Source organism: Sus scrofa, chromosome 11 (assembly GCF_054392235.1).
Source record: "Sus scrofa isolate SSC_HxYL_T2T_F1_AM1 chromosome 11, Sscrofa_HxYL_maternal_Yorkshire_Landrace_v2.0, whole genome shotgun sequence".
Lineage (NCBI taxonomy): Eukaryota > Metazoa > Chordata > Mammalia > Artiodactyla > Suidae > Sus > Sus scrofa.
In genome coordinates this window covers 5,612,178-5,627,883 of record NC_139393.1, presented here as the reverse complement: position 1 = coordinate 5,627,883, position 15,706 = coordinate 5,612,178, and the positions used below count along the sequence as shown (strand labels likewise).

Sequence of the window (15,706 nt, the reverse complement as noted above, 5' to 3'; positions counted from 1 at the left end):
CAGTTTTACTCCTTAGCAAAGTGAAGAGAAACCAAGGCAGGAAAGAGTGTTGAATAAAGAAATTTCATAATGAGCCTTTTCAAGAACCTGGAATCTAAGGACCTAAAATAACCTTTAGCTCATGCAGGAAATTTTATCACTCAACTTTAAGGAATAGCTTTTCCTTCTAACTGAATTTAATTCTTTACTTCATTTTGATTGAAACTTTAGATTTTTCAGAATACTGTCACTGAGTGAAGCAGCGCAACCCTAGGCCCAGGGCTGTTGCCCACCCCGCCCATCCTCTGCGGCCCCTCTTAGCCCACAGCAGAGCGCGTGGGGTCAGGTCCCAGGTGTGTGCTGCGCTCCTGGATCCCCGCGCCTCCCTCTCCTCACCCTGGGCACTTGCCACCACTCTGTCCCTCACGGCGTCCGGCGGAAAAGAGCTGGCATCTTAGAGCCCTTCTAACGTCTGTGTCTAAAGCCTTGGTTTCAGTGTTGACACAAGCACATGTCTGGCCCTAAATGAGTGAAAAACAAGCAAGTGAACAGTTCCTGTTTCTTGGGGCTTATGTAAGTTTCCCAAGTACTTAGAACTAGACCCTTCAGGTTCCACGGCCTATCTGTAATTCCACTGTTGTAATTCTGATGTTGCAAACCAGGGGGTGTTTTATCTCTTTCCATGCCTGACATAAAGTAAGCTACCTGAGCCTTCGCCCTGCCTTCCTGCACAAGGTAGAGCTTCCATGTATTTCTGCCACTAACTGGTAGATGTGTGGCGTTGGCCGCGAGAGTGGAGAGGCAGGGGGCTCTCGGGGGCTAAGGCACAGCGCCTGCAGAGGAAGATGCTGAATCCCACTCCTGGGTCCAGGCTTCAACCTGTAGAAAGGATTGTGTGATCAGACCTCAGGAGAGTTCTTGCAGTATGGAGACAGCTGTACTGCTGTGCTTTACTGGTGTCTGTCTGTCTGGTAATGACATAGTCCTGAATACAATTTCTTTTTCTTTTTCTTTTTCTTTTTTAAGGCTGCACCTGTGGCATACAGAAGTTCCCAGGCTCGGGCGTGAATTGGAGCTGCAGCTGCCGGCCTACAACACAGCCCCAGCAATGCCAGATCCGAGCCACGTCTGCAATGTAGGCTGCAGCATTCAGCAACACCAGATCCTGAACCCACTGAGAGGCCAGGGATTGAGCCCACATCCTCATGGATACTAGTCGGGTTCTTAACCCACTGAGCCAAAGCAGGAACTCCCTGAATGCAATTTCTTATGGAAGCATTCTTTAACATACTCTACCAAACCACTGTTTGTGCAGATACCTTGTTTTAATTTTTTTTTTTTTTTAGGGCCTCACCCGTGCCACATGGAGGTTCCCAGGCTAGGGGTCTAATCGGAGCTACAGCTGCCAGCCTACACCACAGCCACAGCAACATCAGATCCAAGCCACATCTGCGACCTATAACCACAGCTCATGGCAAGGCCGGGTCCTTAACCCGCTGAGCAAGGCCAGGGATGGAACCCACAATCTCATGGTTCCCAGTCGGATTCATTTCTGCTGTGCCACAACGCGAACTCCAGATACCTTGATTTAAATTTGCGATGTGGGAGTTCCCGTCGTGGCTCAGTGGTTAGCAAATCCGACTAGGGACCATGAGGTTGTGGGTTCGATCCCTGGCCTCGCTCAGTGGGTTAAGGACCCGGCCTTGCCATGAGCTGTGGTTATAGGTCGCAGATGTGGCTTGGATCTGATGTTGCCATGAGCTGTGGTGTAGGTCGCAGACGTGGCTCAGATCCCGTGTTGCTGTTGCTGTGGCTGTGGCGTCGGCCGGCGGCTACAGCTTTGATTAGACCCCTAGCCTGGGAACCTCCGTATGCCGTGGGAGCGGCCCAAGAAATGGCAAAAAGACAAAAATTAATTAATTAATTAATTTGCAATGTGGAGCAGTAAGGACTTGGTTGCAGAGGAAGTTAGGACCAGGGTCATGTGCTGCTTGTGGCTTCCGACAGGCTTTTTGCCTAGCAGCCAGTGCGGCTGTTCCCCTGGGTCCAGACTGTTGAGGCTTTTCCTTCCCAGTCCCCTGGCAGCCCTGATGCTCTCGTTGCAGATGCCCTGGAGCGTCTCTCCGGAGAGCTGCCCTGGAGAGGAGGAAGCGCAGCAAAGCGCAGTCAGAGGTCGAGAGTGAGAGCGGAGCTGCGGTCCCCGAGCTTCCAGTGACCCTACCGCCCGACGTGGACGGTGCGGGGCCCGGCCTGGCGCCTGCGGAGCGGACCCCGACGCCCGCGCCCCTTCCGGCCTGGCCCGAGGAGCCAGGCCTGGACAACCCGGCTTTCGAGGAGAGCCCCGCGGCCGACGGTACCTGTGCCCCGCCTCGTCCTTGGCCCATGCCCTCCCGGGGGCACCTCCTTCCTCCCCTCCCAGCTGCTCTCCCAACGTGGACTGTTCTTTTCCCTTTTAAAGAATTAATTTCGGCTTATAATTCACCTCCCAGGCAATTCACTCCTTCAAGTGTGCCGTTCTCCCCACAGCTTCTCTTACCAGTTAGGACGAGGTGGCATCCCTTTGTACTTCTTTCTCAGGTCACAGAGTCGTCCCCCATGGTCTGACATGTCATAGCCACTTGTGGTTATTTACTTTGGGGGAAGAAATGTGTAGATAATCTTAACCTATAGATATTTGTCACTCTTTTTTCTTATTCACTAGTATTGCACAATTATAAATCATCTATCAATATAAGATGACTTGGAGGTCCCATTGTGGCTCAGTGGTTAACGAATCCGACTAGGAACCATGAGGTTGCAGGTTCGATCCCTGGCCTCACTAAGTGGATTAAGGATCTGGCGTTGCCATAAGCTGCGGTGTAGGCCACAGACGCGGCTCGGATGCGGCTCAGATCCCACGTTGCTGTGGCTATGGTGTAGGCTGGCAGCTGCAGCGCCAACTAGACCCCTGGCCTGGGAACCTCCATACGCCACGGGTGCGGCCCTGGAAAAGACACACACACACACACACACACACACACACACACATATGATGACTTGTTTACCCAAAAATAATCAAAATATAAAATGTTGTTTTTCCTTCCGTGTCTTTTTCCTCTCTTGTCTTTACCTCGGCAGCCGCACAGCAGCCACTCAGTTTACCAGAAGGCGAAATCACCACGATTGAGATTCACCGCTCTAATCCTTACATTCAGCTAGGAATTAGCATCGTGGGCGGCAACGAAACGCCGCTGATTAACATTGTTATCCAGGAAGTCTATCGGGATGGCATAATCGCCAGGGACGGAAGACTCCTGGCCGGGGACCAGATTCTTCAGGTACCGTTTTCACCACTGTTAACTTGCCCTCTCGCTCTTATTCCTGAGTTTAAAACGCAGCCTTGTGATGCTTCGTGTAGCCTGAATTGGATTGAGGTTCGTTGTATTCTTTTTATATGCACGACAGATCAGGATTCATCTGAAACTTCTCCCACTTCCCTTATACATGGTATGTATTTTTTTCTCCCCACCTTGACTTTCCATCGCACGTGGGCTCTTCCCAGCAGGTCTCCAGGGCTGGCGAGTTCAAGGCCACCCACCCACGAGGAAATGCTGGTATCCCAAGTCCAGTTTTCTCATCCATCCGTCCCTGTCCAGTTTATCTTTCTCTACTGCGCTGATTGCTAACGTCTAGACAAGACAGACTGTGTGCCACTGGTTACTTCATACCCTGGAATTTAAGGTCATTTAGAAGTGATGCCGCCTCCTGCTGGCCCCCGGCCCACTGTCCTCAGTAGCCCTCACCTTCTCTTTCCAAAGACCGTCTTTAAGAAGAAATAGCAGTTCCCTAGGAACAGCTAGCTTGCGAGGAAGCGATGTTTTATAAGGGGCATGTTGAGACGGGGACGGGGAGAAGTCTCCGTTAAAGACTGGAGTTGTGTGAATCCTGGCCTGGCTATTTGAATCTTGTAAGTGGAGGTGATAGTTGAAGCTAAAAAGAAATACTTCTGGAAGAAGAGAGAAATATTCACAAACAAGAAAAAATACCTTGTAGGAACCCAGGCTTCAGAACCCTTCCCTCTTTGATTTCAGCCTTTGGTCCTTCCCGTGGCCTGTTGAGAAACACACACACACACACACACACACACACACCGTGGCCTGTTGAGAAACACACACACACCATGGCCTGTTGAGAAACACACACACACACACACACACACACACACACACACACACCCCTATTCCCGTCTTCCTCTTCACGCCAGGCCCTTGCTGCTGTCTCTAATTCAGTAGAAACCCTCACCAGACACCCCTGCCACCCAGCTCTCCGCTCCTAAATCCAACAGGATCCCCGCCAGGCCAGCCCCTCCGCAACTCTGCTTTCCTCGGGCAGGTGTGACCGCAGCAGCATGTCAGCCTGATGATGATTTCAGGTCCCCAGGGTCTCTCACCCAGCCTGTCACCTCAGCTTGTTCATCTCTCACCACGTTGTAGGCACTGTGCTGTTGCTGAGGGCACACCTGCCCGTGCCACCCCCGCCACCTCGTCCTCTCCACCAGAAGAGCTGGACGTAGCGATCTTGCTGCCACCTGCCCTCCAGCCTGTCCGTGTGCTAGTTGGTCCACCTTCAGCCTTAAGGCTCTGCCTAGCCCTTCTCGCCCACCCTGACCTGTCCTTACCTTAATAGCTGACCTCATGCAGGGCTTTACTCATTATCACTTGGCACAGAATCACAGTGAACTGTTTTTGGGGGTTTTTTTGTTTTGTTTTTTGCCTTATTGTCATTTTCTGGAGCTGCATCCAAGGTATAGGGAGGTTCCCAGGCTAGGGGTCTAATCGGAGCCATGGCTGCCAGCCTACACCACAGCCACAGCAATGCCAGATCCTTAACCCACTGAGCAAGGCCAGGGATTGAACCTGCCACCTCATGGTTCCTAGTTGGATTCATTAACCACTGAGTCACGACCGGAACGCCAGTGGTGAACTATCTGAATGTCCTTGTCTCTCTGTTGGGATTGCCGCCACCCTGACGGGTTTGCCACCACCCTGACGGTCCCAACTGTGATACAGATTTCTCACAGGAGATACTTGCTGAATTAGCAGAAGCGTGGATTTGGTTATAACATCCTGACAGAAATAGCCATCTTGGTGTTCCTTCTATGGCACAACGGGGTGGACAGCAACGAGGATGCGGGTTCCATCCCCAGCCCAGCACAGTGGGTTAAGGCTCCAGTGTTGCTATAGCTGTGGCGCAGGTCACAGATCCAGTTTGGATTTGATCCCTGGCCAGGGAACTCCATATGCCACAGCGTGACCAAAAAAGATAAAGAAACGGCCATCTCTCTCTCTCTTTTTTTTGGCCATGCCCATGGGATGCAAAAGTTACCAGGCCAAGGATCGAACCTTCACCACAGCAATGACACCACAAGGTCCTTAACTCACTGAGCCACCAGGGAACTCCACCATCTCCTTCATTAAAACAGAACTTGGAACCTATAGGAACTTTTCCGCTCTCACTCATATGCTGCCCCTCATGGTGTGTTACTCCCACTTTAACACTCGGGCCTCAAACCCTTCCTTCATGGCCCCTTGCAAGGCTGACACAGACCGAACTTTCTAGCGGTGTTTTATTTCTTGCTGAATCAATAGTAGGAAGAAGTAGGAGGCATGGCCAATCCCGTTATATAAAGTCAGTTTCCTGATCCCAGCATAGCAAGCTCTTCACTGTGTTGGCCAGTAAAAGCTAGTCCTTTACCGAGTGGCTGTACTTGCCATCATTTGATGACATCAGTGCCCCAGCTGCACGAGCTGGCCAAACCTTGTGCACACCTTGCCCGTGTCCCTGACTTCCGGGCTCCTGGTCTCACGCTGCTGGCCTCCCTGGGTGCTCCAGGCCAGGAGAGCCGGGCTGCCTGCTCTGCAGCTCACCCAGTCTTCTTTCTTTCCCCACTTTCTCCCACGTCCAGCCTTTCCAGTAATCGGTGGTACGTTCATTGTTGTGTTTGGGTCTTTTGCTACCAGTGATGTGCTGGATTAGGTATTAACATTTTTATGCATTTCTCATTCTTTTCTGAATTTTAAAGTTAAAAACAAATGCTTTGCTTTTATTTGCATTTCTTTGATACAGTTGAGGTGGAATAGCTTTTGAGGCCTTGCTTGCTAATATATTTCAGCAGCGGGCTTTTTTTTTTTTTTTTTTTTTTTTTTTTTCTTTTTACCATGCATAGGTAAGTTCCCAGGCCAGGGTTCTAATCAGAGCTACAGCTGCTGGCCTACACCACAGCCACAGCAACACAGGATCCAAGCTGTGACTGCGACCTACACCACAGCGCTCAGGAATGCCGGATCCCCAACCCACTGAGCAAGGCTAGGGATCGAACCCGCCTCCTCATGGATACTGGTCAGATTTGTTTCCACTGCACCACAACAGGAACTCTAGCAGTGCGCTTTTTTAATCTTCTATTTTAGAAAATTGTTTAGTAGCATAACTGAATCCTTATAACTCAAAATTATATTTTCCTGAGATTATTGACTATTTTTTTGGGAATTAACTATGAATTTATATTATAGAATATATATGAATTTATATTATAGAAATTCCAAGGCACTCATTGTTTATGGTTTACCTCGTAGTGATCTTAAGTCCAGTTTAATGATTCACATTGATAAGAAAAGCATGAACCCATAACCCGATTAACAAATTCACAAGGCTCCCTCCTGTGGGCCCTGACTGACGCTTGGCCTCCACCTGGTATGCTGGAGCCAATGAGCAAAGCCACAGCCCTCACCCAGCTGTGGAGTATTTATGGCCATTCAAAAGTAAACGCTGGGAAAGAAGACTGTTTGGAATTTTTTACTACCTGGTTATCTCCAACTCTGTACAAACTACATAAATAATCGAGTGAGCCCGTGTGAAAATACCTAAGAGTCCTTAAGATGGTTTATTTATAGATCAAAGAGCTAGCAAGCCTGTGCTTTTATTTTAGCAAAACTATATGCAGTAACAGGGCGTGGCTCTGGCTTCCCACATTAAACACACACACACCTTATTCTATTAAATAGCCTCTTTGAAGAGGAGAACCATATACCTCAGGGCCTTTTGTGATGCTGCCTTTTGAGCAGTTTGAAGAAAAACTACTGTTATAAATATATCAATGTCACTATTAATATAACTTTTTTGTTCTTTGTCTTTTTAGGGCTACACCAGAAGCATATGGAGGTTCCCAGGCTAGGAGTCAAATTGGAGCTGTAGCTGCCAGTCTACACCACAGCCACAGCAACCCCAGCTCCGAGCCGCATCTGTGACCTATACCACAGCGCACAGCAATGCTGGATCCTTAACCCACTGAGTGAGGCCAGGGATCGACCCTACGTCCTCCCGGATACTAGTCAGATTTGCTTCCGCTGAGCCGTGACGGGAGCGCCTATTAACTTTTAGCGATTAAGCATGGATATTTCCAGTTTGGTTCATCAACAGTGACTGAGGCCCGTTTGGTTTTGAAGGAAAATAATTACAGCCATACCATGTGTTTACTGCATTGGTATAAAACACATTTAGCCACATGTAGAGTTGGCTGTACTGGTGCTATTTTTACAAACCCAGAAACAGTGTTTTTCTCGTTCTCTCCTTTCTCTATATTTCACCAGCAACCACACATTCATGAAGGAAAGATCTTTTTCCAGAAGTTCCCTGGCAGTTAAGGATCTGGCATTGTCACTGCTGTGGCTCGGGTTTGATCCCTGGCCCAGGAACTTCTGCATCTCCTCCAGTTGTGGGATAGCCCGCACCTACTTCACAAGGATAAGATGAGGCCGCAAGCTCGCACGTGGCTACGGCCTGGTTTCAGCAGATACTCCATAAAGCCATTTGTGATTTATCTGAATATAAGAAGAAAGAATGTGAGCCTACGAATTTTTAGCTGAATCACCAGAAATAATTTCTGATTAATGGATTCATGTCAGGCTAGTTATTTTTAGAAACTGCCACGATTCTGGTCTTGACCTTCTGTTTCTCGGCATTTTAATCAAGGGCTTGGATAGCTACCAGATTCATCAGTGTTGCAGGCAAGTTTGTGTGTGCCACCTATGAATTTGATGGTGGGATTTTTAAAGATGTCAGCAGGCCGACATCAGCAAAATTCAATAGTGTTCCTAACTGTCAACCCTAGATTAAGAGAAAGGGGGAGGCCTCGCGTCACGTAGATTCATGTGGAAACAATTGAAGGATTTTAAGTGATCACGCACACCAAACCCAGAGCCTGTCACATGGTGGACGTTCAGTCAGAGCTTTGGTTTCCCCTTACGTTCACGTCAGATGGAAGGGAAGTCTAACTGTGAGAGAGTTGTGCTCAGGTCTTCCTCTCGCTAGGTAAATAATTTAAGCTGGGTGTGTTAGTGATGGTGCATGCTCAAGGATCAGTCACTATACTTATTTCTAATGTTTAAGAAATGCATGTTCTGTATTAAATTATGCTTGTGGTATTAGAGATATGTTACACGCGTATGCCAAAGAATTAGAGTGAAATTATCATTACCTGCGTTTCTTTAAAGTCACTCGTCTAAAGTGCACTTGGGATGTGTCACTACCCTTGAAACTCAGTTTATTTTCTCTAGCTTAAGTGTATTTTGTTTGGGAAAGCACTTTTGTCATCCAGAACTTCAGTTTCTGCTCCACTCGACCTCGTCTTTCATTAGCACCTGCCGTGTCTCATGGTGTCTGGTGATGCTGGTCCTGCCCTGGGAAGTAGAGAGTAAACACATTTCACGGATGAGGAAGCAGCAGGTCCTGTAATTTACAGATGAGGAAACAACAGGTCCTGTAATTTGCCTGAGGTTATCCAGTTATATGGAGCAGAACCAAGGACCCTAAATCCAGGCCGTCGTTAAAGCCTATGATCTTAACTTCTCTACCTAATGCTAGTCATTGTCAGTTAATTTCAGGAACTCTGGTTTTGAAATGCCTTTGGAGTGCTTTTTTTTCTTGTGGGTAAGGACTGTGTATCATTTTCACTGGGTTCCTTTCCTTTGGCAATGTTGTGTAACCCCCCGTACCCACTGGGAAGGTAACGGATTGTCACGCTTTGGTCGCACCGCCCTCTGTCCAGGTCAACAACCACGACATCAGCAGCGTGTCGCACAACTACGCCCGCGCGGTGCTGTCGCAGCCCTGCAGCACGCTGCAGCTCACCGTGCTCCGCGAGAGGCGCTTCGGCGGCCGCGCGCACGGCCACGCCGAGGGCGGCGCGGCGCGCGAGGAGGTCTTCCAGGTGGTCCTGCACAAGCGGGACTCGGCCGAGCAGCTGGGCATCAAGCTCGTGCGAAGGACTGACGAGCCGGGCGTCTTCATCCTCGACCTGCTGGAGGGGGGGCTGGCCGCGCAGGACGGGAGGCTCAGCAGCAACGACCGCGTGCTGGCCATCAACGGGCACGACCTGAAGCACGGCACGCCCGAGCTGGCCGCCCAGGTCATCCAGGTGAGCCTCGCCCGCGTCCTTGCCCACTGGCAGTGGCGCGGGAGCCCCGGGGCTAGTCGCTGCTCCGCGGCACGGTCGGTCCCCCAGTGCCGCTCTGTCGGCCCTGACTCCTGCTGTCTACACCGCCTGGCGTCCGGAGCTGGGGCCCCGCGGTCGCCTGCTCTCCTTCTACCCCTGCCCCGCGCCCTCCACCGGGTGCCACGTGTGACAGGTGAGAAGGCCAGCCTCCCAGGAGCTTGGCCACGGAGCGGGTAGCCCACCTGGTCTGTTCACTCACTCCCCCCCACACCACGACCCAAAGTAACGGGAAGAAATCCTTTTTTATTCAGCTAACTCATCTCTGTACTGCCTTTAAGATATATAGAGATATATAGAGATAGAGGAATTCAGAGCATTTCAGACACACAGCGTTGTCCTCACAGTATCTCTGGAAGTGAGGGTGGTCATTATTAGAGAAAAAAGCATGTTTCCAGTAAGAGCACTGAAACGGGTAGGTGAATAACCACCCAGAGAAGCGCTTCGGCTTCTGCACGTGCCATGACATTTCATGTGAGCCTCACGCAGCCTTGCAGGAGCTGACGCAGACGTGCTAAGGTAAACACAGTGCACACCCCACGCCAACCCAAGGGTCAGTTACCACAACGGGACATTAGGAATTCAGGCGGGATGGTAGTCACTAAAAACGCATCTATACACAGAATCAAATAACCGTGAGCATCTAAAACCAAGGGAACCCACCTCTCCCTGCAGCCTGCTCCCTTTGCCATGCACGCAGCCGTATTGCCTTGAAAAAGGCTCAGATATGGGTCTCATTTCATAGACTTGAGGCTTAAAGAAATTGAATGCCTTGGAAAACCCTCAAATCAGAGGCAGCATTCTGGGCACCAGGAGTTGTACCCGAGGTGCTGCATGGCTGAAAACAGGTTTTATCTCGTAAGGGTGGGGGTTGGTGGAGGGAGATGGGAAAACAGAAGAAAGCTAGTCCAGTTGGGGACCTGTTAAATGAAATGGAAGAGTCCGGTGACTTTCTGAAGTGAGAAGTCAGATTAGTAAAACTGATTACATTTTGTGCTGATTTTTGTCCCAAACAATAGAAAACCAAAGTTGCCCCATTTAAGTTTCTTTTTGAAAAAAATTTTGTTTTGAGGATTATAAAAATACCATGTACTGTGTCTAAAAAGGAGCATGCTGAAGATAAAATACCAAAAACACAAAAAACCCAGAAGTTAAAAGCACATTCAATCTAAACATCCCACGCTACCAACACTGGGAAACAGCATTGCACACACTTTGGAGTGTATACATCCACAGACAGGTACACATTTACACAGCATGTGCACACGTGCTCATGTCAGCAGTGCGTGTGGACTTCCGCCCCGAGAGTAAGTGTAGGACCACGTCGTGACCTTGACGAGCTGCTGGTTAGGCGTGTTGGCCTGTAACTCAGTCACCCCTACTGACATGTTGTGTTTTCATTTTAAGACCTTTTGTTAAACTTCCTTCAGGAAGATTGGGTCACACCAGTTTATACTCCCCAACAACAGAGTGTACCACTTGCTTAGGAATTAAGGGTATCATTATTTGAACATCTTGCATATTTTTAAAATTTCGATTCTAACAGAACTTTTTTTGCAGTGTTTGAAACCCTGGCATGTTACACCTATGTCTGTGTAAGGTCAGCCTAAACCCAGCAGTGGTCCACCAATTACCTACCAAATGTCCACTTTTCTCCCAGGCACAGAAGTTTGTCTTTCAAAAAATCTAGATCAAAGATTTGTTTCTGTTAATAGCTTTGCAAAAGCATGGGTTTTCCAGGAAAGCTGAAATACTAAGGAGCATACTTGGTGCTCATGAAGCAGAGGGCAGCGACGAAAATAACTCTGTACATTGAAGCACAGCCACAGAGCTTCTCACCACTCCACGCTGTGCAGTCTGATGATGTGAAGTGTCAGGATTTTAAGTTATTTTATTTTTTGGTCTTTTTGTCTTTTTAGGGCCACACCTGCGGCATAGGGAGGTTCGCAGGCTAGGGGTCTAGTCGGAGCTATAGCTGCCAGCCTACACTACAGCCACAGCAACTTGAGGTCCAAGCCTCGTCTGCTACCTACACCACAGCTCACGACAACACCAGATGCTTAACCCACCAAGCGAGGCCAGGGATCGAACTTGAGTCCTCATGGATATTAGTCGGGTTTGCTAACCGCTGAGCCATGACAGGAATTCGTGTGTGTGTGTGTGTGTGTGTGTGTGTGAAGTATCAGGATTTTAAACACCAGGATTCTAAACATTGTACTTTCATATTTACCCCTTAGGTCAAGTATCCAGACTCTGTGCTTTGAGAATCTAGCCATATGTTGGGTGCTTTTCTTTCCGTTATTTTGAGGAACTTGTCTGAAACGAAGCTGAATACAATGCCTGAATAAGCAGATGTTTTTAGTGGAACATGAAAAGTGGATTATCACTTATTCTCAGTTTAAGAATTAAAAATAATAAGTGCTGTATGTCAGTTTATCTCAAAACTGGGGGGGAAAACTGAAAACAGTGATGTCTTCACATTGCTGACTCTAATCATGGGGGGTCCCCACTTTCTCCCCCAGTTCCTGGAAAGCAGGCGGTCATCACCTCCCACAGCAATAATAATAATGAACTTGGGAATTATGCTCATGCCCAAGAGCCAACATCAGCTGAATCAGGCATGTACTTTAAGAGCAAAGAGAAAATAACTTAAAAATATACATATATAATAGATGTGAATCTATGTTTAAAATATAGATAATGGGCCTCTAAATTTAAAATGTGTCACAAATCTCAAAGATACTGTAACCTAACAGAGGTGTGTGAGTGATGCACACGCTGTATTTATATATTACTAATCTTGTTATGAAGGATCTCTGGAATTATTCTTCCCAGGACTATGTAAGCGGATGTGCTATTTTTGACTCAAACTTACAGCAAATAGAAACAAAGCTGTGCATGGTTTCCCTCAATATTACTTCCAGAGCAGCCACCGTGGAATTTATTTTTAAAATGGCAATGGATTTTAATCAGGTTTTGAATCCGTTCTTACCTTCCATTCTTTCCTTCACTCTCTCCCTCCGATGCCACAGCCAACCTTGAAGGGACAGAGAAGTATTAAAACAGTTACTCTCCAGGAAATGATGGGGCGCCTTTGACTCTGTGCCTTGGTTGTTGTGGAGGTGGCTGGGGAAGGGCTGCCCCAGGACTGTGCCGGCGCATTTCAGCTGCACAAGTTCGAATTATCAGCTCCTGAAAGAGCTCCCCTCCTCCTACCACCGGGCACTTGCAGTCACCCCCGGCCAGACACCAGTCCGATGAGACTTGGTGAAATGAGAAGCATCGTTAATGACTGGCGCGCCTGTCCATTTTCTCCAGGCCAGTGGAGAGAGGGTGAATTTAACCATCGCTCGACCAGGAAAACCCCAGCCTGGAACCTCGGTCCGAGAAGCAGGAGCTCAGAGCAGCAGCCAGCACCACGCGCAGCCGCTGTGTTACAGCAGGCCTGGCTCACACAAGGTGAGGAGCCGTGTGTTTGCGGTTTTTAGTTGATCCGCCCTGGTGGGGTTTTAACCAGGGCTGCTGCGGCGGAAGGAGCTGAACCTGGCATTTGTGGTGTGAGTGCACTGTGTCCTTTGCCACCTGGGAGAGCTGAGGGCATTGCCTCAGCTCCTCGGCCCGCAGAGCTTCTCCCTGGGGAAGGCCCCTCCCTCTACACGCCGACCTGACTGATGAGACGTGTCCAATGGTCCAGAAAAATCCTTCAGTTTGTCTAGTTCTACATGAAAGTGGCGCTTATCTTGGGTTGCTCGTTCAAATGTGATGGTCGTGTAATTAAAAAGTATAATGAAGACAGTGATCAACAGTCTGTACTTAACTGGGCAGTTGCCTACGTCGGAATTAGGTATGTGAATATTGAACATAAACCCTAAACTTCAGTAGCTACACGTGTAGCATACATTTTTATGTTCTAGTACAGGAAGACTAAACCTTTTACGATTCCCATATGTCAGGCTTTTTCCCTGCTTTTACAACATATACCTAGGTAATTATCTGTGCCGTCTCACCTAAGCTGCAGAAGTTTAAAGAGGCTCGTACCTAATTCCTGATAGCATTTACTTCACTTGATCCATCATTTGAACTCGATTCTTGGTGGGCCAGGATTTTTTTAATGCATTTTTCACTGAGGTAAGACTGGTTTATAATGTATGTTCCCTGTGGACCGCATCACGTTTCTACTTCTGTAAACACTGTGCCGTGCTCGCCACAAGACAGTTCCTTTCCGCCCATCACCATACAGGTGATCCCGTACAGGTGACGATTCGTCTCACTCATCACCCACCCCTTCCCCGCTGGTAACCGTTAGTATGTTCTCCGATTCACAGGTTTGTTTGGATTTGGTTTGGTTTGTCATTTATTTTGCTTTTCATATTCTGCACAGGAGTGAAATCATACAGCATTTGTCTTTCTCCATCTGACTTATTTCACTTAGCATCATAGTCTCAAGATCTGTCCATGTCGTTGCAAATGCCAAGATTTCATCTTTTTATGGTTTCGCTATGTATATCTAGTATCGATCTCACAACTTCTTTATCCGGTCATCCATTAATGGGCACTTAGGTTGTTTCCACATCTTGGCCGCTGTGAAGGATGCGCAGGCCAGGATGTTTAAAGGGATGATATTTACTCAACTCTGAAAACGTCAGCTAACTCTGAGCTGCCAAAGCCAGTCTCCTGGGAGGGGGGGGGAATTAAATTGCTTTACTAAACAAAACGGTCTCTATTGGTCTGCTTAAAACCATAAGAGGGACTTTGTGTGCTAAAATGACTTCTTAATGTAAATACAGTGCTTGAGAGAAGACTTACCTTTGGAATGTTACAGGTCCCTTAGAAACCATCCCTTCAAGGCACAAGTATTTGGGCCCATCAGGTTTATCTGGTTTTCTGAGCTTAAGTATAGACTTGTCCCTGGTCTTCGATTTAGTGGATACTTACAAGAAGTTGTAACCACAGACTTGGTCTCATTTCTGAACCAAAACTGAGACGTATGAAGGAAACCCATACTTTTGCCTTCAGAATGATGACTGTGAAAAAGGAGTTAGAGTTTTGAATAATTGCTTCATACAGCTAGTCCTTGCTTTGCAGATTATGTATGCATATATGTATGTTCCTAAGGAATTGTAATATAAGGCAAAGATTTACTCTTGAATCTTTTTGGGCATTGAATTTTACAATAATGTGAGATACGGGTGTCTATGACATTATTATAATTTTAAAACAATTTTAAAAATTACTTCATTATTCTAACATTCACATAGAGAACTCTGCTTACTTTATTTACTTGTTTGGGGCACATATGTTTTTCTCAACTCTACTGCTAATTCTTATTCTCTTTAATTTTATATGATAATGTTTTAAATAGTAATGTTGAATTTATTCTAAGAACTCTGCAAATCTAGTTGCAACAGCCACGCAAAACGTACTTTTAAGTGTTCGTTTAGCTATTTGCTACTAACACACTGCATTTGTTATCTCAAATCATCATGTAGAGGAATAAAGGTCTCTTAGGGAAAACACAAATTCACCCAGAAAATATATTCCTACGATTATAAGCATTGTTCAGAATTAAAGTATACAAATGTAGTCTGCTCCTGGGCCTCTGAGTAACTGCTTAAACATTCTGATGGTTTGGGAGCTTCCTTGAAGTATACAGAGTATCATCTTTGAAGTTTGGCTTGGTTCCTTGGGGAAAAAATGCATACATCTAAGCCAACTAGAGGAGTAAACCCACCACCTTTAATTGATTAAATACCTGAAAGCCAAACCTGCTTAAAAAGATATGCTCAAGATTGGGTTTACATGAGTTGTCTAATAAAGAGGGTTCTGCCCAGCGTTGAAGGATCCTAACATAGATTTTATACCTTTAAAGAGGAGACTGCCTTAGGACGTTTCCAAGTTTTCTGCTAGGTCCTAACATTTTCCAGGAATGCTAGGATGTTATTGCAGGTGGTTTCCTTAATAAGACTCTAAGAGGACATGGATTCCAGGACCAGAGGAAGGGAGACGGGCCTGTAATTTTAGGGCCTGACTGACACGAACACGTCACCTCTCAAATAATGTCACTCAAGGAAGTGTTACAATTCTGTAAATATAATTCGTATATTTCCATTGTCCATACTGTTCATGTTAATTATTTTCTACATTTTCTTATGGTTGATACATGTTGGAAACCTTTTGAGACACTAGCTCCCACTGCTGCAC

At 47.2% G+C, this 15,706-nt stretch overlaps 1 protein-coding gene and 1 long non-coding RNA gene across 15 annotated transcripts in view; one reads left to right on the top strand and one right to left on the bottom strand.

Annotated features, from left to right (window-relative positions):
* The window catches only part of LOC110255797 (uncharacterized), a 440,685-nt gene that overhangs the window by 334,363 nt on the left and 90,616 nt on the right, over window positions 1–15,706 (bottom strand). The window contains exons 6-8 of one of the 3 annotated variants that reach the window (XR_014819124.1): window positions 12,498–12,542; window positions 6,276–8,693; window positions 6,004–6,229 (exon numbers count right to left, since the gene is read on the bottom strand). The exons of the other annotated variants lie outside the window; for them this stretch is intronic. This is a non-coding gene — a long non-coding RNA (uncharacterized LOC110255797). Of the gene's footprint in view, window positions 1–6,003; window positions 6,230–6,275; window positions 8,694–12,497; window positions 12,543–15,706 lie in introns of those variants that run through there. 3 annotated transcript variants of the gene reach the window in all.
* The window catches only part of LNX2 (ligand of numb-protein X 2), a 370,946-nt gene that overhangs the window by 344,097 nt on the left and 11,143 nt on the right, over window positions 1–15,706 (top strand). For all 12 annotated transcript variants that reach the window (XR_014819051.1, XM_084981341.1, XM_084981344.1 and 9 more), the window contains 4 exons: window positions 2,085–2,332; window positions 3,097–3,296; window positions 9,062–9,430; window positions 12,824–12,964. Coding sequence is in view for 11 of the 12 variants with exons in the window: in XM_084981341.1 (XP_084837467.1) it covers window positions 2,085–2,332; window positions 3,097–3,296; window positions 9,062–9,430; window positions 12,824–12,964 (958 nt within the window). In the remaining variant the exon portion in view is untranslated. The remainder of the gene's footprint in view (window positions 1–2,084; window positions 2,333–3,096; window positions 3,297–9,061; window positions 9,431–12,823; window positions 12,965–15,706) is intronic.